General features: G+C 49.4%; 10 protein-coding genes and 1 non-coding gene across 11 annotated transcripts; 5 read left to right on the top strand and 6 right to left on the bottom strand.

Annotated features, from left to right (window-relative positions):
* The first annotated feature begins 1,294 nt into the window (after positions 1-1,294).
* On the top strand, positions 1,295-1,407 carry Asppvi_009408. Its single transcript has one exon. It is a non-coding gene; the product is annotated as a tRNA-Met (tRNA).
* Positions 1,408-2,130: 723 nt separating this feature from the next.
* Asppvi_009407 (putative C6 transcription factor) lies at positions 2,131-3,843 on the top strand (the record flags this gene model as incomplete). The annotated part of the gene is made up of 1 exon (XM_043305264.1): positions 2,131-3,843. One exon carries the CDS (start codon positions 2,131-2,133, stop codon positions 3,841-3,843), a length of 1,713 nt encoding a protein of 570 aa, XP_043161199.1.
* A 933-nt stretch (positions 3,844-4,776) lies between these two features.
* On the bottom strand, positions 4,777-5,437 carry Asppvi_009406 (uncharacterized protein; the record flags this gene model as incomplete). Its single annotated transcript, XM_043305263.1, has 3 exons — positions 4,777-4,937; positions 5,001-5,105; positions 5,161-5,437. 3 exons carry the CDS (start codon positions 5,435-5,437, stop codon positions 4,777-4,779), a joined length of 543 nt encoding a protein of 180 aa, XP_043161198.1.
* Positions 5,438-9,566: 4,129 nt separating this feature from the next.
* Asppvi_009405 (putative amino acid transporter) lies at positions 9,567-11,048 on the top strand (the record flags this gene model as incomplete). Its single annotated transcript, XM_043305262.1, has 2 exons — positions 9,567-10,937; positions 10,992-11,048. 2 exons carry the CDS (start codon positions 9,567-9,569, stop codon positions 11,046-11,048), a joined length of 1,428 nt encoding a protein of 475 aa, XP_043161197.1.
* A 988-nt stretch (positions 11,049-12,036) lies between these two features.
* Positions 12,037-13,600, bottom strand: erg13A (putative hydroxymethylglutaryl-CoA synthase; the record flags this gene model as incomplete). The annotated part of the gene is made up of 4 exons (XM_043305261.1): positions 12,037-12,213; positions 12,261-13,324; positions 13,372-13,474; positions 13,541-13,600. The coding sequence occupies 4 exons, from the start codon at positions 13,598-13,600 to the stop codon at positions 12,037-12,039; spliced, it is 1,404 nt and encodes a 467-aa protein (XP_043161196.1).
* Positions 13,601-15,140: 1,540 nt separating this feature from the next.
* On the top strand, positions 15,141-16,676 carry Asppvi_009403 (uncharacterized protein; the record flags this gene model as incomplete). Its single annotated transcript, XM_043305260.1, has 2 exons — positions 15,141-15,839; positions 16,104-16,676. The coding sequence occupies 2 exons, from the start codon at positions 15,141-15,143 to the stop codon at positions 16,674-16,676; spliced, it is 1,272 nt and encodes a 423-aa protein (XP_043161195.1).
* A 1,421-nt stretch (positions 16,677-18,097) lies between these two features.
* Positions 18,098-18,475, bottom strand: Asppvi_009402 (uncharacterized protein; the record flags this gene model as incomplete). Its single annotated transcript, XM_043305259.1, has 2 exons — positions 18,098-18,166; positions 18,218-18,475. 2 exons carry the CDS (start codon positions 18,473-18,475, stop codon positions 18,098-18,100), a joined length of 327 nt encoding a protein of 108 aa, XP_043161194.1.
* Positions 18,476-19,676: 1,201 nt separating this feature from the next.
* Asppvi_009401 (uncharacterized protein) lies at positions 19,677-20,756 on the bottom strand (the record flags this gene model as incomplete). The annotated part of the gene is made up of 1 exon (XM_043305258.1): positions 19,677-20,756. One exon carries the CDS (start codon positions 20,754-20,756, stop codon positions 19,677-19,679), a length of 1,080 nt encoding a protein of 359 aa, XP_043161193.1.
* A 2,079-nt stretch (positions 20,757-22,835) lies between these two features.
* Positions 22,836-24,341, top strand: Asppvi_009400 (pepsin-like aspartic protease; the record flags this gene model as incomplete). The annotated part of the gene is made up of 3 exons (XM_043305257.1): positions 22,836-23,024; positions 23,071-23,395; positions 23,446-24,341. 3 exons carry the CDS (start codon positions 22,836-22,838, stop codon positions 24,339-24,341), a joined length of 1,410 nt encoding a protein of 469 aa, XP_043161192.1.
* Positions 24,342-24,385: 44 nt separating this feature from the next.
* Asppvi_009399 (Zn(II)2Cys6 transcription factor) lies at positions 24,386-26,142 on the bottom strand (the record flags this gene model as incomplete). The annotated part of the gene is made up of 3 exons (XM_043305256.1): positions 24,386-24,799; positions 24,851-25,301; positions 25,349-26,142. 3 exons carry the CDS (start codon positions 26,140-26,142, stop codon positions 24,386-24,388), a joined length of 1,659 nt encoding a protein of 552 aa, XP_043161191.1.
* Positions 26,143-26,543: 401 nt separating this feature from the next.
* Positions 26,544-27,038, bottom strand: Asppvi_009398 (putative integral membrane protein; the record flags this gene model as incomplete). The annotated part of the gene is made up of 1 exon (XM_043305255.1): positions 26,544-27,038. The coding sequence occupies one exon, from the start codon at positions 27,036-27,038 to the stop codon at positions 26,544-26,546; it is 495 nt and encodes a 164-aa protein (XP_043161190.1).
* Between the last annotated feature and the right edge of the window lie 88 nt (positions 27,039-27,126).

The raw sequence follows: 27,126 nt of genomic DNA, 5'->3' as shown, positions 1-27,126 counted from the left end.
TGCTCACTAGGAGCCTCCGGCATGGCCCAGCTCGGTGCCGGAACGGAGTAAGGAATCAATCAATTAATCAATCAATCAATCGTATCTGTCAACACTATCGGCCGAGGGGCATCAGGTCCTGCCAGCAGCCACCACTAAGCTAGCTGCGCACTGCAGCCCCACATGGAGCTAGAAGTAAGGTGTGGCTTATGGCCGCAAAAGATCCTCCGTAGAGCCAAACTTCAGTGATTAGCCCACAACTAATGGGCATTGATCGATGTTGTTGTTAAAGTAGACCATGATTGGGAAGTCTAACGGAATAACACCTAATCAGTAAAAAATATATTATACAGCAAATTTCCATCCATGATAGGGTATTAGTCTGGTCATTTTCAGCTTGATATACAAAGAGCTGGGAAAAATGGAAATTCGCTAAAGTAAGAAAATCTCTCACGGTTCCAAGGAGCAATAGTTAGCCTGAGTATTTTAGAAGATTTTTGTGCTTTTGTCCAATGGGTCCACTGGATCACTCGGAGCTAAATGAATGTAACCCTACTATTCCTGGTCTACAGCTTAGTTCAACACTAGGCCTTTGACAAGGTGGGATTCGTCTCTGCTATTCTCTGCTAGTCGGGTACTATAGTACTATAGCCGAACAGGTCTATAGTCTGATACTTGCCTGAGGCCTACCGACCAGGTAGCCTGTGGTGCAACTGATACAATGGCCTCGACGGGGATCAAGGACAATCCAAAGATAACACAAGAACAAATAACAGTAGAGATAGAAGCAAGGCCTATTGAGTACATATACTCAATAGTAAAAGAGTAACTGACGAATCGGACTAGTGAAATTGTACTCAAGTGAGATACTGATATATTGAACGCGAGGAACTAAGCTAAGAGTGCTAGATACAGTGGTAATGAGTGTCCTTATATAGTCCCTCCTCGAACTACCATTTATCTACCATCTGATGGTAGTCATCGATGGTAGTCGTCCAATGACGCGACTTGGCGGCTGAAAGGGTGTTGTTTATGTCAACCGTAATTGCAAACACTTGGGATAGAAATATATATCTGCTGTAGTGGCAGGATGTCACTGGTAGTCTTAAGCTGACAAAATCATTTCTACTATTACTCTAGTTTCACAAAGGAAAGTAATATCATACAATCTAGCAATCATTATAGAGATATTATTTGATACATTTTAGAGCACTTACCACAGATTGAGGGCAACCAAATGTGGAAGACAAGTAATAGCTATTCTAATCACGGCCTTCTACATAGGCTTTTTGAAGGGCGCATTATCTCAACAATTGCCTCTATGGTGTAGTTGGTTATCACGCAGGTCTCATATCACATGACTCTTCTGTCAACAGAAGGGATGTTCCTGAAATCCTGAGGTCTCCAGTTCGATCCTGGATGGAGGCAATTCTTTTTTGCAATATTTTTTTTGGGTCTCTCATCTCCGCCCACCTTGTCAATGCGATCATCCTTGTCAGTCCATCTGGATGTCCCGATTATAGTCATATGTTTATCTATGTATATAAAGAGAAACATGAATTTTTGATTGTCCGTAGGCAAGACTAGATGCTGGCTGGTACTAGCAATCCAAACAATCTAGACAAGAATCACAAACAGTTTGTCTCCATACCAGCCTCCAGAGAGACTACCTCATGGGTCCACAAGCCATCAAGGTATCTACTTCTTATATGCCAAGATGTATGCCTGGTTCTGCCATTTTGTAGCTCAGATCCTCATTACTTGGAGGGAAGTAGCTCCATCCGATGGCAGCACTGCAGAGGGGATATCGATACTTTCAGGGTTAAGATCATGGAATGACATGAAGCTCAAATGGGATAGCACTCTCCTTGATAGCGTGGGACCTCCGAGGACCCTGGAATTGAACAAGTCTTAAACACACAATTTACGGCTCCAGTCTATTGACAACAGACTTTAAGGCATCAAGCGGGATATGAGGCATTCAATCTCAATCATGTGACTTCCACCAGTAGGGGATAAGTCATGTGTTTCCCCTCAACCAATCACCTCAGGCAGCCGAGGAGAGGTGTCTCAACAGTCTGAGCGCGTACAAAGGCCAGACCACAGGTATATCATTCTGACTATGACTTAGAGCGGAGGGTCTGTCCTGCAATGACGCACGAGGTGAAAGACGCAAATGCGACCGTGTCAAGTGCATTGTCCTCGGGAAACATGCGCCAGCGGTCGCGACAGGCATGCGTGCCCTGCCGCCAACGCAAAAGAAAGTGCGATGGGAAATTTCCATGCTCGACCTGTACAGGCTATGGATACGATTGCCAGTTTTTGGAGGACTCTGTGAAGTCTGTCAAAAGACACGCAGACTCGGTTTCGTTGCCACTGCCCTCTACGAAGGCTGCTCGTTTGTCAGAGGCAACAGCGAAAAGCCTGGGAGGCAGCTCGGTGATCTCTTCTTCCTCTCATGGCATCCTTGAGCCTTTAAAGCTCAGGTATATGGACCGACACTCATCAGTTGCGTTTCCCATGACGGTCGGCCTGGATATGCAGGCCGCAAATCCCCCGCGACTGCACTCTTTTGCGTATAACCCTGGAGTTCGCGCAGAGCCCAGCTGTGGTGTCACCTTTGACTTGACCGCATTTATCTCATGGGATAAAGTCCGAAGTCTGATAGATGTGTACTCGTCGACCGTCCATCCGGTGTTTGGACTGCTGGACATGGAGCGGCTGTACCACCGATGCGAGGAGCACTGGCGCGGCAAAGCGCAAGGCCTGGGTCTGGAAGCCCTGATCAGCGGAGTCATTGCCCTCGGCTCTCTTTTCTCTGGTTTTCTCAGCGAAGAAGAGGAGATGAGGATCATGCTGCATGCGAAGGACATCCTGGAAGATGCCTGGGTTAGTCGGATACCTTCCATTGACAAGATCGCCGGGTGGATCTTGCGTACCATCTATGTGCGATCGACCAGTCGGCCACACTCGGCTTGGTTGTGCAGCTGCACCACGATGCATCTCGTTGAAGCCGCTGGTCTACATCGGCCATTAGACGCGGTCATTCTGACAACCGGAGGTAGTGGCAGAAAGGCTTTGGAGGATATCGCTGAGACACGGGACCGCATTGCCCAGGTAGCTCAGTGTTTGAATATAATCATAGCCTACGATTATGGACGGTCTGTGGTTGACCTTGGATTGAAATGGAAAAGAGACTCGAGGTGCGATGCACCGTCCAGTGACCTGACGCCACAGTTGTTCGGTCTGGTCGGAGCTGTCCCGCTCGACAACAACGCTGACCCGGTTGCCAGGCGGGATGAGCTGGCCGTGGGCCTTGAGAATCTAGTCAAGGTGTCGGTTGAGCATGACTTTTTGATATTAGTCAAGGCAGACCTGGCATTTTGTATCTACCGCCGGATCCGACTTCTAGACTCTGCAACGCCTCAAGCGCAGCTCGATCGAGTCATCGAGATCGGCCGTTCCGCATTATCTTCTGCCCGGCGACTGGTTGCACAGAACCATCCGTGGTGGAATGTCGTTGTTACTGTCTTCCAGTTTATCTGCGTGCTTGTCGCCATCGATACAACCGAGAGTCTGGATAGAATCCCGGAAGCTGTGGAAACCATGGAAATGATCGCACAACGTTTGAACACGCATTTGGCAAATGAAGCGCTTCTCACAGCACGCCATCTCATCAATGCGTCACTGGAGAAGAAGCGAAAAGGCATCTCGATCCTCGCGCGGGTGTCGGGAATTTCTGCACCGATTGACTCTGATCGCTTGGGAGGACAATGGCTCCCTTCAGATTCATTGTTGGATACATTTTCACAAACACCGTCGATTGATATGGACTTTCTTCTCGGCATGGACTTGCTGCTTTGATGACAGTTCTTCGAATGCTATCATTCGACTCTGCAGCCTGATTCAGCAACAGTAGACACACTGTGTCACGATGAGACTGGTGCGGAGAATCCGCTGCTGGTCAGCTGGATCTCGAACACGGAGCAACGGTGCCTACAAAGCTGCGGAAGCCGAATACACAGGATTCCACACCCAACGTTCTCCCAGCATCATTCGATTGAGAAGGCCGGCGCCCACCAGTTGAGCAATGCTGCGGGCAGCGCAAGAAGTGCTATATGTCTAGCGCTAACAATCGCTTGCTGATAGTCGTGAGATTGATCGATTTCCGTTGGAGAGGGGGGCAATGTCTACCAATCTTCGCAGATTGCCCAGCATGCCTGCAGTATGAGCTTCAGCTGAATGATCCATTAGGCAGACGGGCTCACTGCCGCTACGTTCGTATCATATACTACGGAAGGCAGGTCAGTAGTATCAATAATATTGAGGACGCGGCACCAGCAGACCCTCGCAGCAGTAACTGGAGTATCGCACGGGGGAGACGCGGTCGCATTGGCATTGCGCGGGATTATACCGCAGCTGTCGGACGAATCTATGATCACCCGGGCGGTTGCTGCACGCATATGCAGGGTACCTTGGTGGTTGTCTAGTTGCCAGGGAGGCCAAAGTCATGCTTGCAATTCAGTCCAGCAATGCCTACTTCATCAGAAAACTGTCTTGGCCAGTCCTGCCTCGACCGGAGGCTGTATAGGTGCGAATAGAGATTCGCTTCGGAGCACAATACTACATCGCTAATTCGACAGAGCTACCCTGATGATACATCAGGTTTCATAGCAAGTGCAGTCGGCCATTGCCCTGTAATGTGAAGCTGTGTCATTCTAATGGAGGGTTCACTCCAAGTCCTTAATCAAAACATGGCAGACTATCGTACAGCTCATCAAACCCAGGAAACGTGTACTAGAACATTTTGTCAAAGACATTCTGATCGCGGTCCAATGCGTCCGCTTCCTTGCGCAGCACGTCTGCTCTGAACTTCCGGAATGCGGTCTCGATGCGTTTTCTTTGCTCAGGGTCCTTTGTAATGCTGCGACTTCCACTGGCCGCTCCGGAAAAGAAGCCTGGAGTACAAAAAGGTTAGCGATCATTGCATCTTCTGTATATAAGCATTGCCCCAGGCATACCCAGCTCCCCACCCAAGAACAGTCCACCCGCGGAAGCAAAGAAATACGTCGCAAAGTCTCCCCATGTTGTCGGCTTCAATAATGGGGTAATATCAGGGATTGTTTCTGTTTCTCTGTCAGTAATTGTAATCTTTCTTTCGTCGAACGAGGCCTGTCGTACCGGTTCGACCATCGGAAAACACCACCTGCGTGGGTTTCTCCGCTGCGCGGAATGCCTCGAAGAAAGCCTTGCGCGTGCTTCGTAGTCGGAACGCGACATAGAGACCGAGGCCTATGCCAACTGCCGAGCCCACGGTGGTCCAGAGAGATACTCTGGAGGCGGCGTTTTTGAGCACGTCGCGATCTTCGGGTCGCAGATCATGTTGCATGTGCTGGTCCGCCAGTCGCATGAGCTCGTCGCTGCGACGACTGCGGATAGAGAAGGAGGATTCAGGCATGTTGATGGATTGAGGCTAGTAAGTGGTGTTTGAAGTGATATTTGATAGGAAGAAGTTGCTTGAGCGATGCAGGATGATTAAATATCAAGGTTTATGGGACTGGACAATTGAAGCTGGTTGCGAGTAATGACGTCAGCGGGTAAGGGTGAATTACAGCATCATCACAAGCATCGAAAGCATAGATTTGGCCCATTTTTGATATTATATCCTTTTCTTCAGTTGGTATGAGTTTTAAAATAGTCATTATATATAGTGTGATAATCTATCTACTAGCAGGACATAACAGCCCCAGGCATTTATTATGAAGCCTGAAGTTTTGTGCTAGGAGTGCAGTTAGAATAGCGATGATATGTATATATATCATTCCTCTTTAGGTGTATGATGGTAATGAGCACTCGAGTCACCACATCCTTCCAAGCCCTTGACCTTTTTTATGCAGGAGCTGAACATTTGTCTAGCATTGTACGGTAACCCTGGCCTCCTTGATCCAATATGATAGGGTATGCTCCTTGTGATGACTCGACTTCTAGGCTTCTGCTGCCACGAGGATGGAGACATACCTGCTGTATAGCCAGCAAGCAAGTGATCTGGCCGTAGGCGCATTTCACACCGAAGTTATTGGAAATCTCACGCATTGGCGACAAGAACCGGCTGATGTGCCGGGGAACACGGCCCTTATCAATCGACGAGAGGTGGACGAGGGCTTGCGGAGCCAACGGACGAGCGTTTGGCAGTGCTGCGTAAGGCTCACGGCGTCTCGAAGGCGTCTCTCCAATTACATGAGCAGTTGGAGGAATGGATTTTGGAGCGTATGGCGGACCTGGAACCTGATCTGTACGAGTCAGCTATAGTATCCTGAGAATCACGACAAACATTCTGCTTTCCTCATCTTCAGCGTCATGATATGCACTTCATAACTGATGTGAGAACAGGTCAGGTATCAGCAAGTCAAACTCAGATTCACAACACTGTTTCGACATACCATCGCAAGTCGGCCCACAAGATTGTGGCGGAATAATGCTCGCTTGAGCAGACCGCTTTATCGTAGTATGCAAGGGATGCTGCGCGGATCCCAGTCACCTCACGTCAGCTCTTCCACTCTAGAGCGCTGAATTTTGAAAAAAACGAGCTTATCGGCTCGGGCAATCCCTTGCAGGATCGCGTGCTCACATTTGACAGGTTCTCAAATGGCGGTTAGGGCGCCCTTTTTGGGCACCAGGAGATGCAACTGTAGTTATGGTGTTACTAAGCGTGGTAGATCGGGCAGATAGACCATGAGATTCTTAAGTTTTACCGGCGCACGTGTGACTGTCTACTGCAAGGGTTGAGCTTCGGGAAATCTCGTGGCCTGATGACAAGTTTAGTAGGTCCGATCCGTTGGTGTCACGCAATCCCGTGTTGTTAGGTGTGGCTGGATCGATATGTAGTAGCAATTTCTCGAGATGAAGGCTTACTCCAAGTTTCAAGTATCGAGGCTGAGCCCCTAGGAAATGCCAAGGGTCCTCACAGGAGGGAGGATAAACTGCATGCCAACTGTTGGGTCAGCAGGACCGTCCACAACAAGCCTACGGGTTGAATGCAGCTCAAGTCGCGTTCGAGAGTCTTCTGGAAAGCAAGGGAGCATAATGCAAGTACCTTCCACGAGATCTGCAGGGGAAGGACACGTGTATGCTTCTAGGAGTAGATTACTAGGAGAGTTCACAGGAGTTTTCATCCTTGTTTACCCGAGATTCTATGGATAGGATTCGTACAACCCTTAGTCTTATGTCTACAGTAGACCATATGGTACATACATCTTGAAGGTCGCCAGGGCCAATCTGTTCTGCTTTTGCCTCGACTGGCAGAGAGGCTTTGTCTCATCGACCAGGGTTATGCGCCTTGATTAGTCCTGTAGTAATGGGTCCTCATATACACAGGTGCGTTCGAGGAATGTAGGACATGGCGAAAGGACTATTATTGGACCCTCACCAGTCCATCATTGCTGAATCAAGGGAAGCGCATTTGGAGCAGCAGAGACGAACCCGCCTTTTTCCGAGAATCGGTCTTTGCTGGCTTCGACAAGAGGTCTGTGGATGATATGCGCCCTTGCTCATGCATGATGCGGGATTTTTCTGTTGTTGAATAGCATCCATTCCTCAACCGAAAATTCCCAACGGAGGTGTTAACCATTTGTTTAGCAATTTTGCCGTCTGACAATATCAGAGCAATCCGCCAAAGTTGCTCTAGAGACCAGACGGCAGCGATACAGAATTGCTCTCGACTAATGACCGACGAATGCCTGATGGCATTAATTTGCTCTCATGACAAGAACAGTAGTCAGCCGCAGATGTCTACTTCGGCATCACAATGTCCCGACTAAGCTTGTTCTGGATCCTAAGTAGCCACCTTCTGTAGCTTCGGATAAGTTCCGTTCTCTGGGACGTCTTAAGTAATCAGCCCAAATGCCCCTGAGTAACTTGCGCAATGAATAATATGCTTTGCGCTCACGTCTCCAAGGATCATCTCTGGAACGCCACACCTTGAGCTGTCGACCCCGATATGTTTATAAAAATGGCTCATAACGGAGCCGTGAACGCGGGGTTTGATGCCCACCTCTCCGCAAGATGATTCCGGGGCTTCCCCAACAAAATGGAGCAAAACAAAGGGCCATATCCACAGTGTGAACTGTATTAATAATGGAATCCCAAATGCACAGGCAACTCGTGTAGGATACTCTCGTGGAGATCAGGTGCAGCCGCGACATCCTCAGCATATTGCTGGGAAACCGATCAGGCCCTGGCGTTGCCGGAACGGGACTAGTCTGAGACATTTTCATGACGCAAGCGTTTCTATGCAGTCAGCCAAAGCCTGAACCTGCGACTCCTATACGCATCGAGGATAACATAGGGAAGATGTCTCAGAGAAGAATGAGCCTTTGTCTGATTCAGGCGTGTTCAGATTGTAGACAGACACTGTAATGAACCGACAGTTTGATGATGGACCAGTGGTACACAGTATGGAGTACACAGGAGCACGCCCAAGGCTGCGAGGAAGGAATTTTTCAGCAGCCCGGGAAAAGGCAGCCAGCACTAACCTGAAACAGCCTAGCTTCTTGGCAGAATTGAGTTTTTTCCGGTTCCTGAAGTCGAGCCTCTTCGGTTTGTCGCCTCAGCAAAGTAAATCCGGCCCAGCCGGTCGCGCCGTCCAGGCTTATCTTATCTCACCTGACCGCGCTAGACCAACTTCGGCCCCGACTACGCTGTGGGTGGCGGAAATTCCTGCCCATTCCTGCCGATTCCCTGCCTTGGGCTTGTCTTGTCCGGCTTGTCCTGTTGCTTGCCGTGATGCCCTGTTGCCCGTAAGATCGGATTTGGCGGCGCCACCGTCGATCGTCCGCAGAGTTTTATTGATGTCAGGAAAAGTATCAAAGGGCTCTTCTATCACATCCCTTGCTTTCTTTCTACACGTGTCGCTTCTCCAGAGTGTTCCAGGACCCCGCAATGGATATTTGGCGATTTCTGGGGACTTTTCGCGGGGGATTCGGGCTCATCGACATGACTATTTCCCTTTGGTGATATCTATTACCAAATGCAATCACCTTGGTGCTATCTCGACTCCACGTCACGATGGGTCCACACAGCCCTCTCGTTTCACAGAGTGTCATTGACTGCCAGTGGTCTAACCTGCTTGTGGCAAAGTGTCCACCCGTCGACTGCCGGTCATTTGCTGGATGATGCCAAATGCAGTAAGCTGGTAGACATAGTGGATCGTCGCACACCAGCGCCACGGAATCTAATTAATAAAAGAAATTCCCTGCTATCACTCGCGCCTTGGAGAATGTCTCCAAGTCTGACTTATGCTGCCGATACGCAGGACTCTGTAATCCATAGTAGTCCAATCATGCCACTGTATTTATTATTCTAATCGGCCTCTTTTTCTCCCTGTGTCTCTGCCTCACTTTTCCACTCCACACCCATTTCCCGCCCCCTTCGACCAGTTTATAAAGCACACAACTGGCTTGTTCACTTTCCTCTCCCTCTGCTCTTCCCTCTCACGACTATAGGAAGACGGTACGATCTCGGGGCTCAGTCCGCTTTTCCTCTTCTTCCTTTACTCTCACACCATCTTCAGCACTACTCTCCCCTTCAACATGGGGTCCTCAGCCGACATTTCCGACTACTCTGATACCGGCAAGGCCGTGGGAGCCGACAATGAGAAGGGCGAGAAATTCCTCGCTCCTCCCCAGTACGATGGAGACAAAGACATGATTGGGGAGATGAGCGAGGCGGAAAGACACATCTATGAGCATGGTGTGCAGAAATACAGCCGTCTCGGATGGAAGCGTCTCACCGTCGTGCTCATCGTGGAGGCCATCGCGCTTGGTAGTCTGTCAATCCCCTCCTCCTTCGCTACATTGGGTATGGTGCCTGGTGTCATCTGCTGTGTTGGTCTTGGATTCGTTGCCATCTACACCAGTTACGTTGTCGGTCAGGTCAAGCTCAAGTTCCCTCAAGTCGCCCACTATCCCGATGCTGGGCGGCTCATGTTCGGCCGCTTCGGCTATGAACTGATCAATGTCATGCTCATCCTCCAACTCACCTTCCTGACCGGCTCGCACTGCCTGACCGGAACCATTGCCTTCACCAACATCACCGAGAGTTCCATCTGCTCCGTCGTCTTCGGCGTTGTGTCTGCCATCATCCTGCTATTGGTCGCCGTCCCTCCTAGCTTTGCTGAAATGGCTATTCTGGGCTATGTCGACTTCGTGTCGATTATTGCCGCCATTGGGATCACCATTATTGGCACTGGCCTCAGGAGCGCTGATGCACCAGGTGGTCTGTCCGGAGTGGAGTGGTCTGCCTGGCCCAAGGAAGGGACCACCTTCACTGAGGCGTTCATCGCCATCACCAACATCGTTTTCGCGTACAGCTTCGCCATGTGCCAGTTTTCCTTTATGGATGAGATGCACACCCCCAAGGACTTTGTCAAGTCGATCTGGGCGCTGGGTTTGGTGGAAATCTTCATCTACACTCTCACTGGTGCGCTGATCTATGCCTTTGTTGGCATGGACGTGAAGAGCCCTGCGCTGCTGTCTGCCGGACACACTCTCAGCCGTGTGGCTTTCGGTATCGCCCTGCCTGTCATCTTTATCAGTGGCTCCATCAACACCGTCGTCTGTGGCCGTCTGATCCACGGACGCATCTTCAAGAACTCACACATCCGCTTCATCAACACCCCGAAGGGCTGGGCCACCTGGCTCGCTCTTATCAGCGTGATCACCCTCGTCGCATTCATCATCGCCGAGGTGATTCCTTTCTTCTCCGACCTGCTGTCCATCTCCTCTGCCCTCTTCATCTCGGGCTTCACCTTCTACTTCCCTGCTCTGATGTGGTTCCTCCTCATCCGCGAGGGCAAGTGGAATGAGCCTAAGAACTTGGCACTTGGTGCCTTGAACGTCCTCGTCCTGATTATTGGTCTCGTCACCCTGGTCGGTGGTACCTACTCCAGTATCGATGACATTGTAAGCATCCTGCCTTTCTGCCATTTTCCAATCAATTACTAACTGCGACACTAGATTATCAACTACAGACAGGGCACTGTTAGAGGTGTTTTCGCCTGCCGCATGACCTAAACGTCGAATCACCGACAGCTACGGTTGAATGTGCGCTGGTTGTATCATATATGAACGGCTCAAGACTTGTCGCCGATATACCACATTTCCCTTCCCAGTTTATGATTTAGACGAGCCACCGGATGGCTCAACATAGAGTGATGTGCATGTACATACTGCGTTTATTTCGATATCTGAGCAAGCGAATCATGAATCTATGTTTCTACGTCTGACCATTAGTATCTCGCACATTAGTGACTATAACCGATTGGTGATCTGGTGTCTGGTAAGTGGTAAGGAAAAATTTCGACAGCGCCTAGACTAATCCCCCTTTAATTTCTGTCATCAACCTTAAATAAGTGAGCAAACTAAATTGGGTTCGCTCAATTTCACCAGCTAATCAAGCCTAGGCCGATAGCTCATGAACCACGGTTTAGCTTCGATCCTGAATATTCTAGAAAACTTTACAAACCCTCTCTGAATGGTGCCAAGTAGTTAGCTGGTGGATCGACCTTACAATCCCAGTGTCTCCGAACCGCTGAAATGCCTTCAAATTCGCCATCAGGCATCGGTCGGAGTCATTCGGGAAATCCCGGGTGATTGTTTTGTCCGCCGAGGATCTGCTCAGTTTTGCTTCACCGGAGTTTCGTTTCAGCCTGGTTCTCGTATACGTGATCCATTACTATCATTTGCTTCAGGTTATCAGCTGCAAAGATATCCATTTTGGATTGCAGTATCGTTGATCAGCACTGCTCCGAATCTTAGTGGTTATTTTCTATGTAGCACTGAGACTTCGCAATAACCATGATGATTACTGAGGAGTATGTCCCTTGTAAGGATCCACTGTTCCACTTGCACTACACAGTGGTGCTCTAGGTACCTTAATGTTCCCACTCTTATCTTTTGCCGTCTGTTCATCGAAAGTGTCCTATTGGCCAGTCATGTTGGATGACAGTATCCTTGAAGTAAGTGATCTCATTGCCCTACTCCCGCTCGACTATGACTTGATTTAAACAACTTGTCCATGCTGATCCTCACACATAGAGAGGTATGGCTTTATGTCATACTTTCGTCGATATGCCTCATCCACATGCACCAGGAAGTAGGTTCCTGGGGCAAGGCTCTCGACACTTCCCTTGGGAGTGTAGTTCCTCTGCTGATATGCCTCTTCGCGGAGTTTACACATCTACATTGTCAGCCGATGGTCAGAAACGCACATCATAACCAACTCACCTGATCATAGAATTCAGGCGACACTGCTGTTCGAGCGCTCAAGCGATCATGCAAGCCAATCTTCTGAGCTATCTCGGTCGTGTCGCMCTTGACACGGAAGCTGAACAATGTGCTAGCCAGACCGCTCCCGTAGCTGAACATGCCGATGCGCTTGTCCTGCAGTCGGTCGCTGGGGACATTGCTGATCAGGCTGATAAGGCCCGCATATACGCTGGCGGTGTACATGTTGCCGCAGTTAGTCGGAGCAGTCAATGACCGCTCGACGCGCTCGACGAATCGGCCCTTGGTGAGACTGACGCACAGCTTCTCCAGGCTCTTGTCCGTCAGCGACGCGGTAAAGTCGGCTTCTTGGACTTGTGCCGGCACCTCGTCAAACGATCCCGGCTCTAATTTGAAGTCGTTGAATAGCAACCGGCCGTACCCCTTGGCCACCAGCTTGCAGTTTGGCGCGTGGAAAGCGAAATAGTCAAAGGTGTCAAGGAAACTGCCATTGTGGCCGTTGCTGATGGCCACCCCGTTTGTCTTTGCCTCTTTCCGTGCGCGCTGCTTGGCCTGATACCGCTGGTAGCATGCGTCCAGTGCGCCCAGGTAGCAGGTATTGGAAAACTGCCCGTCGACCAGGGGGTACTCGGATTTGAAATCCGCCTTGTAGAAGTCATAGACGTGCTTCATGCAGGAACCCCGGAACGGCTCCAGCACCAGAGGGGCATCTGGCCCGATGAGCATGGCCACGCAGCCTGCACCGCCGGTGGGACGCGCCGCTGGCGTCTCATACAGGGCAATATCTCCGGCCACAACGATGGCGTTGCGGCCGTCCCAGGCCGAAGACTCGATCCAGTTTACTGCATTGAGCAAGGCGTTGGTCCCACCATAGCAGGCGTTGTATGTGTCGATGCCCTCGATGTCAGTGTTGTCGCCGAACAGCTGCATCAGCACTGTTTTGCAGGACTTGGCTTTGTCTAGCAGAGTCTCGGTTCCAACTTCGAGACGGCCGATGGTGTTGGGGTCGATCGAGTATTTGCGGAGAAGGGAGGATACAGCGGTCAGGGCAAGAGAGTAGAGGTCTGAGCTGTTAGTCGTTGATGCTGCTTCCATTGGATGGTTTGCTAACCTTCACGATCATCGCAGAAGCTCCTGTTCTGTTGACCAAGTCCGATAGTGTATTTCCCTGCACTGGCTCCGAGGAATGTCTCCAGCTCCGTCTGGGGGACATACTGCACTTCTGTTAGTCAAGCTTTAAGCAACTGCAACAGAAGAGGTAATGCTCTGGGCGGACTTACTCGACTAGGGAAATAAATCTCAAGGGCTTTGATGCCCACGTTCTGAGCCGAGGAGGGCATGCTTGGTCGAACGATTGATATTCCTGACTCACTATTTGACTGATGAAATTGGGTGCAGAAACTCGATTATCAGGTAATGGAGAGCAGCTTCAGGACGCAGTTCATGTTTTTATAACGTTCATAGCATCTATAATAAGGGGGCTGAGGGGTGAACTGCAGGCAGCTGTGATGGGTCCTACAGTGTACATTGGAGCATCATCTGCAGCTTTTGCTGTTCCTTTCAACCGAGACCGGATCTTGCCTTGCCTTTTGGGCTGGAATGTTGCGTTACAAGTAGATGGATAAGTTAATATTATTGGACATTGGATGACAGTTTAAACTGGGTTCTGCTATGGTGACGGCATCTCGCGTTACGGTCTATGTAGGCACAATGCTGTTGTTGGACCTACTAACTACCCGCAAAAGACATTACTATGGTACTTCCTCTGCAGTCAAAATAAACAGGACTCATAGTGATAGGATATTTGACAGAAATCCAACTGTAAAGGGATAATTCAGGCGAAGATTTACCCGTATCCAATACTTATCGCCGCTGAAATATATTAAAAATCATGGATCATCTAAGAACCCCCTTGCAGTTTTCCTTTTCTTTCAGGTTTCCAGACATCATGGATTATATGAATCTGGGAATTCTTGATGCCTTACTCAAGAGAGATGGACAGTAGAGGGGGATGTATTCAATTCGCCTCGAGTAATATCAGTATCGGTTCCAGCTAATGAGCTACTCATCCGTCTCTATAAACACCGAATATGAAAGAATGCGCTATCAATGAGACATTTGCTCTCCAGTAGATTGCATATCTATTTCCCACAGCAAGTGTTGCTCATTGCCTGGAAAGAACAAGTCCCTCACCAAACAGGCAGAATTCCATATATCGCGCTATGTGGCCCGTTCATCTTCTTTCTGGAGCTCTGCGGAAATTAGAATGGATCGATTGATGCTTATACGTCCCTCCTATGCGAGACTCGCCAACGTCACAGAGCACAGTGTGACCCAATAGTCGTTCTTGGGCCGGCTAGACGACTGGCTCAAGTAAATCGTGCGCTTGTTGTTAGTACCTTTCGACGGGATGGATTGTTTATTACTTCGTTTTCAAATCTGGCAGCATACTTGTGTCGTTGATAAACTAGTTCTGTCCGTCGTACCTGATGTGTGGAGGCAAGGTATTATTGATACTTGAAGGCATCGCTTTCCCGTAACAGCCTCTAATCTTCAGCTCCAGCTTGGCCATAAGGTTGACCCTCGTGAAACCCAATGGTCAATACTATTCGGGTTCTTCCTATTAACGCTGAATATCTGAGAGACATATTGACGGAGAATGCCATATAACTTCACTGCTCACAGCTGAGAACCGGAGATCTCCCTATAATTCGTCCATTACCTCTTATATCGGTAACTTCCTTATAATCTTCACAAAGGAGACCGAATTCACTAGCTGTAGTAGCATCCACGTGATATGAGTATAGATCTATATAAACCGTTTTCATCGACCTTCTTCTCTTCTCTTCCTCTATCTTACAGAGACATACCAGCAGCAAAATGACTGCCCCAGACGCGACTGTCATGATCTCATCTCCTCCCGTTCATCACGATGTGGACATTCCTGAAGCATCCCCTTCGCTACCGTTCAATGTGCTTCCATTGGAGTGTCGACAGCAGATTTTACGTGACCTTCCAGACATTGAATCGCTCAAATCCGCCATAATAAGTCATCCCTTCTTGTACTCGGCTTTTTACAATAACAAGACTCCAACCATATTGCAAATCATTCAACGTCAAATACCCAGAGAGCTACTCGCATACGCTGTCCTGTGCTCCCATGCACGGAATATCGAGCCATGGACGAGGTCAAAAGTCCTCGATATCCTAGACCTGTACTTCAACCGTCGCCTGGTTGACTCGTTCAACTGGACTATAGGAGCGGCTCTGGATCTGGTGACCTTCCATGAAAGTGTGACCTTTTTCACCAATGATTATATCGACAACGCTCTGGGTCTCGTCGCGCCTTTGCATTTTCCCATCCACGCACCCTCCGAGACCGAGTGGTGCCGTGTCGCTCGGGCATTCTACTTACAGGAGACGATCAACCATCTCTTCTGCTTCCGGAGCCGAGAAGACCGCTGGATCAGTGGCGGCATCAAATATGCACGTCCATCGCCCTCTGAATTCCTGCCTCGGGAAAAACTTGAAATATTCTTCAGCAAGCACGCGCCCTGGGAGATGGAGCAAATCGGCGCAGTTAATGAGTACTTGTACTGGAAAATCTCACCAGATATGTTGATTTCCTGCTGCGTTCCTTGTTTCGGTCGACATCTCCTGCTGACTCTACGTCACATCCAGCTTTTAACCACATCGCAGCACACGACGTCGAGTTGGGTTACTATACCGTCTATTTCTCAGACAACGAGACTTGGGAGTCTGTTATGGGAAGTCAACACAAGAGGGGTTTTGTAAGTAAGCTCTCAGTCCCACTATCTGACATATTGCTAAGTGTCTGACTAGCTACTAAAAGAATTGACGGCCCTTCATCGGTTTGTCGCTAGAGCCAACAATAACAGCCGCCTCGGGCTTATCTCGATTCGGAACTCACGCTGCTCGAACTGGCTTTTGGTCAACGAACTCGAATACTTGCAGAGACTCTCTGTACAGKGCTTTGGGGGTACGTTCTACCGAGATCTTACACCTGAACAAATTGCCGAGGTCGTGGGAAAGTCCTTTACCTACGACAGCGACTGCGGCCCCCAACAGGCATGGCAATGGGCCCATCGCGATTCTCGTTGCTGTCAATTAATTTGTTCGACGGAGCAGCGCGAGCTTCGTCGATTTGGATATGTCATGTGGGACAACCAGCGTCTCCAGCAGTGGAGAGCTCTGGGGGCTGCTTTCCAGGCGCCTCAGGAAGACGATGACATTCGGACGGGCAGACGCTGGATGGCCATGTGGCCGTTAATTGAAAAAAGACGGAGGATGTACGAACATGGGGCGCGCGGTTGGTGGGACGGCGAAGATGGGGAAGGAATAAGATGGATTCACGGGGTGAAATCACCAAAAACCCAGCGGAGACTGTTGCAGTAGCTGAAAATTGATTACTACGGGGCGTTGTCAATGGAATCTAAGTCTTGTATTTTGAAGTCACATAGCAATGTCTTAAACATGATGTTGGTACACAATGGATGGCTCATTACCTAGTGGACCATAGCACATCTCCAGCATCTGAGTCTCAAGGTAACCCACAAGTAGTACTCCGTTACCTCTGGAATCAATGACAGCTATGATGTCCCTTTGCTGGCTGTGCCCGTTGGCTATACTGCGACCAAGCTAGTAGACATGCACAAATAATTGCTCGTCGTAGGTTGCTCTTGCTGAGGCCTTGCCGACTAACGCTCCACGCCAGGGTCAAGACGGAGACGGCCAAGAAGAAGGGACGAAGTTTGTGAATGCCTGCTGCGGTCACTGAACCCGCAAAGACAAAGTCTAGAACTGTCTGTGTAGCAGTTAGTTGAGGGCTCGACTATAGTTATGTGGTGGAACGAACTGGTAACCAGCAGCACGAACTGGACAGCAGTGCTGAGCCTTCAGGGAGAATCGCTGACATCCACCGAAGAGCACGAGCAGTGAGACCCTGGTCTGTGGAATCGGACTGTGAGGGTTTTTCGGAGGAATGGCAATTATGGCACGACATTTTGATCTTTGATGCAAGTAAAATGCCGACTGATCAGAATACTGCTGGAATTGACGTTGGGTTCTTATAATGTGGCCAGGCTGTTATTTCCGCCCTAGCGGAGTTTGATATCCAGCGCGAAAGAATTGCCAAATCGGGTTAAACAACGCGATAATCTCTCATACTACGGACGGAGTAGAGACTGAGACTGGGTAGTTTTGATGATTAGAGGGCATTTGATAGAGAGTATCCTTTAGATCATCTGACCGAAATGCTTGAGACGGGGTTCAATTATATATGTGTCTCCTGCCTAGACATACCTCCATCCCTTTCTCAGCTACCCCTTGATACCAAGCTCTTCTTCTCTGTCCACGTTACAACTCACACCTTATTCTTATCCCTCGAAGACCTTTTGCGATTTGTATACAATTTTTCTCTCCTTCTCCAGTCCGCCATTTGCCATAAAACCTTCACCAAATTCTCGCCATCCACCACTGTCATAATCGCATCTCCAAAATAGTTCAGCCCGGTGCCGACATACGGTGAGAGGCATGTGCATCTCCAGAAATTTGGAAAGGTGTTAATCCGATCGTAACGACGCCGTTCAATATGGCGGCCGTAGTGGGAGTGTTCTCAATGCAATCTTGGGGGAGACTCGCCTCGAGGATGCATCTATTCTTCCTCGGTCACGCTGATGTCGTACAGTCTACGGGGTGGCCACTAGCGAAAGCACTTGTTTAGAGGTTATAATCGAATAAGATTAGTTTGATACAAATACATATAGTACAGATAGACATCATAACTCGGGTATCTCATCATAGCTCATGCAAAGTCCTTAATAATAAGCACGACGATGATGGCTTCCACGTCCATCAGTGCCATGCATGCGGCGAGTACCAGCGGCCTATAAGACCAGTCAGCTTATCATTTACGCGATCAACAGCAACAATCATACCTTTACTGCTGGCCGATTTGTCAAGGTGCCTTTTAACTTCAGCATAGCTCCCGACACCTTGTCTCCCAGTGTGACCTTTCGACGGTGGTGATGTACGGGAGCAGTGGCATTGGTACGACCGTAGGCGCCCCTATGGCGCGTCGAGGTAGTCTTCGTCTTGACTGTCCGAGTGCGAGCATTAGGACCACGAAGACGAGTCAATAGACTGGGCTTGGAGGTACGAGTGGTGGTCGTGGTGGGACGATGACGACGGAACATTGTGATAGATGTACTTTGGTAGATATCTGATGAAATGGTTTGTGTAAGTATTTGGATCAGATGGATAATGCTGAATGGTAAACTTTATCTCCAGATTGATGTAGTTTATATAACATCTTCTACCCTTTTGGGAGACATCATGGTGGGTGCCACACAACGTATGCCAAGGGATCTACATCTTCCAGCAGGTAATATGACAGCCCTTGAACTAACGCCCGCACGTCATTTGGGATCATCGCTACGTCGGCCCCGCAACTATATTACTCTATCGGGGCTTAATTAGTGTACTTAAATTATAGACGGCAAGGATCAATAGCCCACAGGACGCCCTTTGTTCATGATCCTTCGATATAGAGTAGGGCTGGAATGACGTCATTGTGGCTGGTGGCCATACAGTCCACTTCGCTGCATGGCTGTCAAATAAGATGTGCTATGAAGTAATATGATCTAGGCATGTGTAAGGGGATATCCTCCGTCATTAGTAGGGATGGTTGGTAGTCGTGAGATAGCTTTAGGCAGATGGATATGGACATTCTACCTCTGCATACCTACTGTTGGGCAGGGGAAAGCTCTGCCACAAAAACCACAGGAACATGTCTTATAGGAAATATGTGACATATTATAGAAGCTTACAGAGTAATAGAGTAATAGTACATCACGCAAAGGCATAGTTGCAAATTACCATTGCGCTTCGGACCCTAGTTTGAGAGCTTGTCCGCTGGTCAGACGGAGCTTTATACCATTAACGCGTACAGCCCTGTTAGTTTCAATTGACAGAATACAGCAAAATGAAGATCATGCAGCTGCATCCACTGCCTTCAGTGTCTTCCCCAATGCAGCAAAGTTCCTCTTCGTCGCATTGGCAGTGGACTCCTCCCCCGTCACCAATCATTCTCGAAAACGGCTTGACCAATGCACACTTGATAACTCTTTTCTGGAACCTCCCAAAAGATCCTTAGCGCGGATCAGTCATTGAGCACGCTGTGTAAATCAAGCGGCGCAGTAAAATGCGCCTTGGATGCTACATATCCTGCTACATAAGATTTATAGAGTGCGTACAGTAGAATTCCATGGAAGCCGATAGTGGGTCTGTACAAATCATGTTAACAGGCTGGCCTCGTCCTCCTAGTCCTGCCAGCACTATCTACTGCCACACTCGAGCTGTCTGGCTTACCAGACAACCGTCGATCCTCGCCCCATTTCAAATCATAGATTCTTCAATCTCTGTTCTTCCTAATTCATCATCCGATGGCTGTTTCATCACAGGGAACCCTTGGGCTTCTCTTCTTAGCAATGTCTCTTTTTTCCATTTCCAAAATCCAGACTCTCTGTCATTTGTGGGTAAATGACCCATCGTACTACCTGGACCGGCAAACCGTAGGCGAGCTAGCCAAGCTGCTAGATCAAATTCATAATATAGTTGTCCATCAACAAGCATTCGGATAGTCCCAATATGCTCATATATAGGCTGTCCGAATTCGGAGGTATGATAACTCATATGAAGAAGACCGCCTATCCAGCCCTGCAGATATTCACAGAGCCACTCCGGACGCGTTGTATATGATGACAATGTCTCTGAGATTTCACTTTGGTCTCTCCGATCGCGACCCCAATGCCGCCCCGACCAATGCTCGTATGTGACATCTTCTGGTGGGAAGGCAAGCTCTAGTTCCGCAGACTGGAAATCGAGAACAAGTGTGTCGATCAGCATCCCGCGGTCCTCAAATTCCTGCGTGGTCCGACGATATTCAGATGACTCGTCTTCCTCTTCGCGTCTTTTTTCTCCCACAGGACCATAGCGGAGAAACCGCTCTAATGCAGCATAGAATGACCAGTGGAAGCCTAGCCGGCCACCAGCGCCGAGTTGGCTACGGACAGTGCGCTTCTCAATGATGTGACCAAAAAGACGGACATTCGCGTAGAGGGTCGATATGTGCGTTGTGAGACATGGCACCGACAGCCATGTCAGAAAGAGATCCAAGTCATCCTTGACTGAAATGTCAAGGATATAGTCGACTTTCCTGCGTCCAAGGATCACCCGAGTCTCAGTTGAAATTTGATGATTTGTGAGAAGAAGAGACAGACAGCCTGAAGAACCAGCCATGCTCGGCTGCGTATAATAAGCCTTGCTACCCCTTGAAACCCATGCCTTGTACCTAAGATCGTTGTATTGGATTGCATCGGATTGAAGCGGAGTCACGGGCGGGCTGAGCGGCGTATAGAGCACATGTCCAATGATGAGCGTTCGGAGCTCAAACGGGATTTTAAGCAACAGAGACATGGATAGGTTCAAGGTCTTTGGAGTGAGTATCTTGGAGAAATATAGTCAACTCGCAAAGAAGTTCAAGATGTCGATCTGTTCCTGCGCAGATGAGGCTGTAGTTGACGCTGACCGTCTCGAGTGCCCCAAGACTCCTGCTGTGAAACTCTTGACACAGGAATCGAGTAGAAAGAGAATATGTGCCAGGAGACCATACGTCCTGTACTATGCCAGTTTACGCCTTTATAGTAATTCGTCGGAGTACAGTGATGCAGCAAAAGTTTTAAACAACACCCTTCAACTCAGGGGTATTCGGCCAGGCAACCATCGTTGATTGCCTCTGCGGGGTGCAAGTCTCCGAATTCTTATCTCCCTTACGAGTCATGCGGGCCTTCTAGGAACTAGGCACCGTGGGATTTTCGCTTGTGTCCAGTACGGGTTTCCATGGGATTCTTGTAGCCACTGCTTAATTTTACAAGGTCAAGTACTGTAACAATAGCATACAAAGTGCATGTTACTGCGCCGCTTGATTTACACAGCCCGCTCAATGACTGATCTGCGCTAAGATCTTTTGGGTGGGCCCAGAAAAGAGTTATCAAGTGTGTATTGGTCAAGCTGTTTTCAAGATTCAAGAATAACTGGGGTACGTCTTAAAAGGACCCTGAATCAACAAGTCCTTGAAGGGCTGGTTAAAATACGTTAATCACCCTTTTCCCCGGAGGCCTTCATTCGATGAAATGTCGATTTGAAATCTGTCGTCTGATGCAATATTGGTAAATTGCCCAAGGTGCAAACAATATCTCCAGTGTGCTCGTTGAGTTGGATCCATTCATCACCGATTCCAAACTTGGTAACCACTTCTCGATCTGGACAGATCTCCAGCCCACTCTATCCTTCCTTCTGAAATTAAGATTCAGAGAGTTCCAGTTCGCAATGCGCTCCGGCCCGGTGGTATGCCTTGCCGTTCGACTCATCGGTAAAAGTAATGCAGAGACGCTTGATGGTCTTCTTCACCGGGCGGGGAATATCATAACACTTGATGAAGAAGTGATCGTCAAATTCCGGTCTTCAAAAAAATCAGCGCATCAATTGCTCCGATACCTATTGCACGCGGTGAATGAACGCCAGCGACTTGGTCTTCAAACTAGGGAGATGCTCGTCGATGATTCACAGGTTGGCCACATTCTCACCAAACTGCAGCTGATGCGACTCCTTAGTATCTGATCGGCCTGTTGAGGATGGATCTGTGAGACTTTCTCCCATTCGACGTTGTGTGCGTTCTATAGGACTGTAGCTTAGATATCGTCGGGCAGGACAAAGAAGCTCTCTGGTGCTGAACATCTCCCCAATCTCCTGGTTGGAAATGCCATGATCCGCCAGTGTAAAGAATCTAACACTCTCACTGGCGTTCAGGGCTTGGACCTTGTCGGTATCATCGACAACTATGGCGAACAGGATCGCTTCCGGATAATGGATCGACAATCGGAGCCGAATCCAGACTGCCGCCGATGAATTTCCGTGGCGTATAGAGACATTGGGCAATCACTGTGATCTCTCGCACTACCATTTGGATTGAAGTATGCGGAGGGACAGGATAATATCTTCTCCTTAGCTGCTAGCTATGTTACATAAGTGAGTATCTGGTCGGCAATGATCTTTCTTTGTCCGTCGTAAGCGTGCAGCCCCTGTGTCTGGAAGAACAGCGTCATGCCACTGAAGCGGACTGCTCATATAGTGACCCAAAGTGACTCGACGAGTCAATGACTGGTCCCTGGGATTACAGACCGACTTCCCGACCTCCCAGGGGCTGTAGGCGCTTAGTGTCATTTCACTTAGTGCCATTTTATATTGCGCCGCATCTAATTCCCAATGAGATCAAGCATACATGTTGGTTCCCCACTTCAGCCTGGTCTCTCTAATTGACTATGAGCACGATGTAACGTCGATATTAATTCTGTATGGCGAGGCTGAAAATCCCCTGATTGCCTTGACACTTTTCGAGCTGCGCCGCAAATCGGTTCAGATCCAGATTTCAGTCCGCCATGAGACACGTAGTGGCCTATGCCAGTGCACTATGCTTATAGCTGAAGAGTATACATCATGAGGAAGGGACTCTTGTCCTTACTATCTTTTGCCATTGAGACAAGTAGTGTCGTTGCTCTTGGCAAAGGAGATAGCCCGGCTGTTGTTGAGCTCCAATTTAACCGGCAACGGAACGATGACGTTCTCGAAACACATCGCTCTCCGTCGAAGCGTACCTCGATACTATCTGAAGGGATACTAAATGAGGTATGTCGCTTTGAGTTCACTTTGACACCCGCAATTAACGTCACAGGATGCCATGACGCTATACACAGCCAATGTCACCGTTGGCAGCTCAGAGCAAGAGATCGCCGTGGTACTAGACACTGGAAGCAGCGACACGTGGTTCAACATTCCCTCGTCGAACTTTTGCAAGAACATGGCAAATGACTGCGAACGGTATGGGATCTATGACAATAGCTCATCCAGAACCTACACATTCCTCAACCACGACTTCAACATCACATATAATGACGGGACGAAGGCGACGGGGGACTATGTCAAGGATACTATTCAGTTTGGCGGAGTGATGTTGAGTCAATTCCAGTTTGGCGTAGCAGAGGAGAGCACCTCAAATCGTACGCTTCTCCATACATGCCCAAATCAACATGCACTGACTGTAATGCAGAAGGAACATTGGGTCTTGCATTTCCTGCGCTTGAAGCTACTCGCACTGAGTATTCCAACTTTCCCCAAGCCCTGGCGCAAGCTGGTCACATCAAGTCAGCCACATACAGTCTCTGGATGGAGGATGTAACCTCGCACAGTGGGACGATTCTCTTTGGAGGCGTGAACACGGCAAAGTATCTGGGACAGCTGCAGACAATTCCCCTCCAGCCCGCTGGCGGCGTGTACACGTTCTTCCGTGTCATATTGACCGGGCTCGCTTTGCAACAGCGCGCGTCAAACGCAACCACGTATCCAGATACCGAGTTTCCACTTCTCGTCACCATCGATACAGGAGCAAGCGTGACTTATCTACCCAAGTCGCTGACCACAAAGATCTACTCCAGTCTGGGAGTCACACACAATGCTGTGTACGATGTCCCGGTACTACCGTGTTCCGTGAAAGACAGAAACATTACTATGACGTTTGACTTCTCCGGTATCCGTATCGATGTCAATATCCACGAGCTCGTTTTGAACGGGATCGACATGGACGGAGACACTGTGATGTGCGTGTTCGGCATCTATACAAGTACCAGTGGAATCCCCATACTGGGCGATACTTTTCTCCGTAGCACGTATGTCGTCTTTGATTTAGCTAATCGCGAAATCTCGATGGCCAACGCAAACTTCAATCCCGGGGAGGATGCCATCCTCGAAATCGGGACAGGCAAGGATGCGGTGCCCGGTGCGACTCGGGTGCCGTCACCGGCTACCACGGCGGTGAATATGCCGACTGCAGTGCCTTTGACGGCGGGAAGAGAGGGAAATCATGGCAGTATAGCGATTAATGTAGAGATGGATGTGAAGCTGCTTTTCGCTGGCTTGATTGTCTCTCTTATGTCCGCTCCTGTATAGCTTTGTTTGTCGCTTGATGTTACGAGCGATATCCATATAGAATATCAAGGACTCGATTGCAGATACTGCATAAACGCTTCATCGATTTCCGGCGTCTTGTCGCCAATCCGACTCATCTCAGCGTAGTTGAAGTCACTGTACGATTGGTCATCCGGCCACATGTCAACAAAGGCCTCCGTGTCGGCCTTTTCGGCTGGCACAAAAGTATCCACGGTCGCTGCTGGGAGATTCAGGTGCTGTGTGATGGGTTGCAGCATGGACGGCAAGGTCTGTCCCACCTTTGTTAACAGCAATGGCAGAAACCGTTGTCGTCCACCAGGGAGAGTGTTCACAAGTGTGAAGAAATGCTTCAAGTAATCTTGCGGGCCCAAGTTGAACCCCGACGAGCGCAGTCCTGCCGTCGATAGGCAAGCCATTACGTCGGTGAGGGTGCAGGCCACTTCGAAGATTTTCTCAATCTGTCCCAGCTAATCAGCACGGTTCTGTACGGAAGGGAAGGGTTCACCAACCAGTCCAATCCCATGCGTTTCCATACTTTGCGTTGACAGCTTCCACGTCGCCAAAGACAGGTCTCGGGCGATCTGTAACGGATACCGAAATTCCATGCACGGATGGCTGGCTTTGCTGGACAGAAAGCCCGCTGTGGTGGATAATTGCCAGATCATGGTTCGCAACCACTGCTGTGAGACACGGAGGTCTGCCATGGGGATATCGGGAAGCTCCAGGTCGGGGGGAACTGCATCACAAATGTGTTTGTCGAGAAGAATGAGCGACTCGCGTGAGCATGTGGCGTGCGTACCGTTCCAGAGCCCCAGAAAAGACTCGTCGAACGGGCGATAAAGGTCAGCCAGACAGCGAAATCCAATACTGGTTGGGTCTTGAGCTGAGGCATCTTCAAGAGTTGGACTGTTGGCGGTGACCTGTAAGGTGACGGGCCGATGTCTTCGAATGGCATGAGCTCTGTTCGAATTAGGATTATTCTACACGAGTCAAATGAGTGAAAATACCGTTCCGAAATCAGAAGCAGCCAGAAGAGCTTTCCAGCCAAAGAGGAATCGTCCTCATCACCATCTAATGCGCCTGATTGGGCATCCAACATGCCAGCAGTGTACAAGGTGGTGGCTTCCCGTAGGTAATAGTACGCGTGGCGCTGATTCCCCAACGCGATATGACAGCCGTACAGAAGAAACGCGATGGTGATGCTCTGCCGGACAGGAACAGTGAGCGGATCAAGATGCCTTCGCGCTTCTGTCGCTTCATCGAGCAATTCGCACCCGGTGTCCATACTCTGGGCCCATCTCGAGCCTGCGGCTTGGGAGAAGGAATACCCCGTCTGCATCATGACAAAGGCACAGAAGGAAACCACCAAGCAATACGTATGGATGCAATGATCCATCTGCTCTACATATCTCTGGAAGGTTTCCGCCTGTAGAATGGGAACTGTGCCTTGCATGCGCGCGAAGAAGTACTCGGAGCAATCCCTGATCAGCTCCTTAGGAAGAAGATTTTCCTTGCGCCCAAATCGACATCGTCCGCTGGTTGGATTCACAAGGGAAGTAGCCACTTTTGGAGCTGGAATAGTAGAGTTAGATGGCTCAGTGCCTTGAGCATTCTGTGTGCGTAATTCAGAGAGAACATTGGCCGACTGGCCTTGCCGCCCTTTCTTCTGTCGGACCAGCGATGTTCGACAGCTTAGCCCGGCCGATCGACACTGGGTGCAAGGTCTCTGGGCGTTGCATTTGACTTTGCGACGTCGGCACGCATCGCAGGCTTGCTTGACCATCTGCGTGTCGCGGGGCATCTTTTAGATCTGATTGCTAGTTGCATGATTGAGGAATTAATTGCGGGGAGAATTGGAAAACGGAGAAAAAATGGGGGAATTCCCGAGTCACCCCACGCCAAGACTGACCGTATAAAGGCATCGAAAGGAGACCTAATGTTAGTGTGGCCTAAGTCAAGAGGCCATGGGGCGAGTAACTGGTGTTAGGGGCCGATTTACAGTGATTGGACTTGATCGTTAAGACATTAATGCTGACTGAATCAAGGAAAGACCTATCCTGGACTTCAAAACAGATGAACGCGAAGCAGGAATCATTTTGGAAACACTCTATCACTGTCCATCGATGGCCGTGCCGGATTCGCACGCGTTGGCGAACAGTTTGCCATGAAGACTCCGTACATATCCCATTTGTAAATAGATGATCATACCACCATGACAGCTCCTGCAAATGCCAACCACGCTGGTAGATCTGCAACTAACATCCTAATGCGATGAAATCCCAGCCATTCTTCCATCTCCACTGTTGCTCCATTCTCGTTGCTGTCCTCGACTATACGTTGGATCCGAGGCGCCACAAACGGCACGAAGAAGAGATGCGCCACGGCACCCGCAACGCCGGCCCAGTAGAACGTTGTGCGCGACAGGGGCAGGGCACTGCGTGACCGACTCAGTAGAATATTCGATACACCGGTGGAGATGGTGGCTAGATTAAGTGCAAGCACGGAGACGATCTGGCGATTGAAGATGTACGTGTACCATTTTGGCAGGACAGCGTCGGAGGATTTCCGGATAGACGGTTGGACGAAGGCTGAGTTGGAGAATAGCTCGACCAGGGCATGCACGAGGCTGCCTGTGCTGGTGGCTAATGGCGCGACGCGGAGTAGCTGGAGGGGATCGAAGATCAGTCCGGAGGCCATGCTGTCTATTCGGTTCTGAAGCTTAATTCTGTGGCAGCAATCCAGTAGAGAATTGATTCAGGAGAAGTTGCGGATGTGAGGGGATTAA

Source organism: Aspergillus pseudoviridinutans (genome assembly GCF_018340605.1).
Source record: "Aspergillus pseudoviridinutans IFM 55266 DNA, scaffold_7, whole genome shotgun sequence".
NCBI classification, from domain to species: Eukaryota; Fungi; Ascomycota; class Eurotiomycetes; order Eurotiales; family Aspergillaceae; genus Aspergillus; species Aspergillus pseudoviridinutans.
This window is presented reverse-complemented; position numbering and strand designations above follow the sequence as displayed.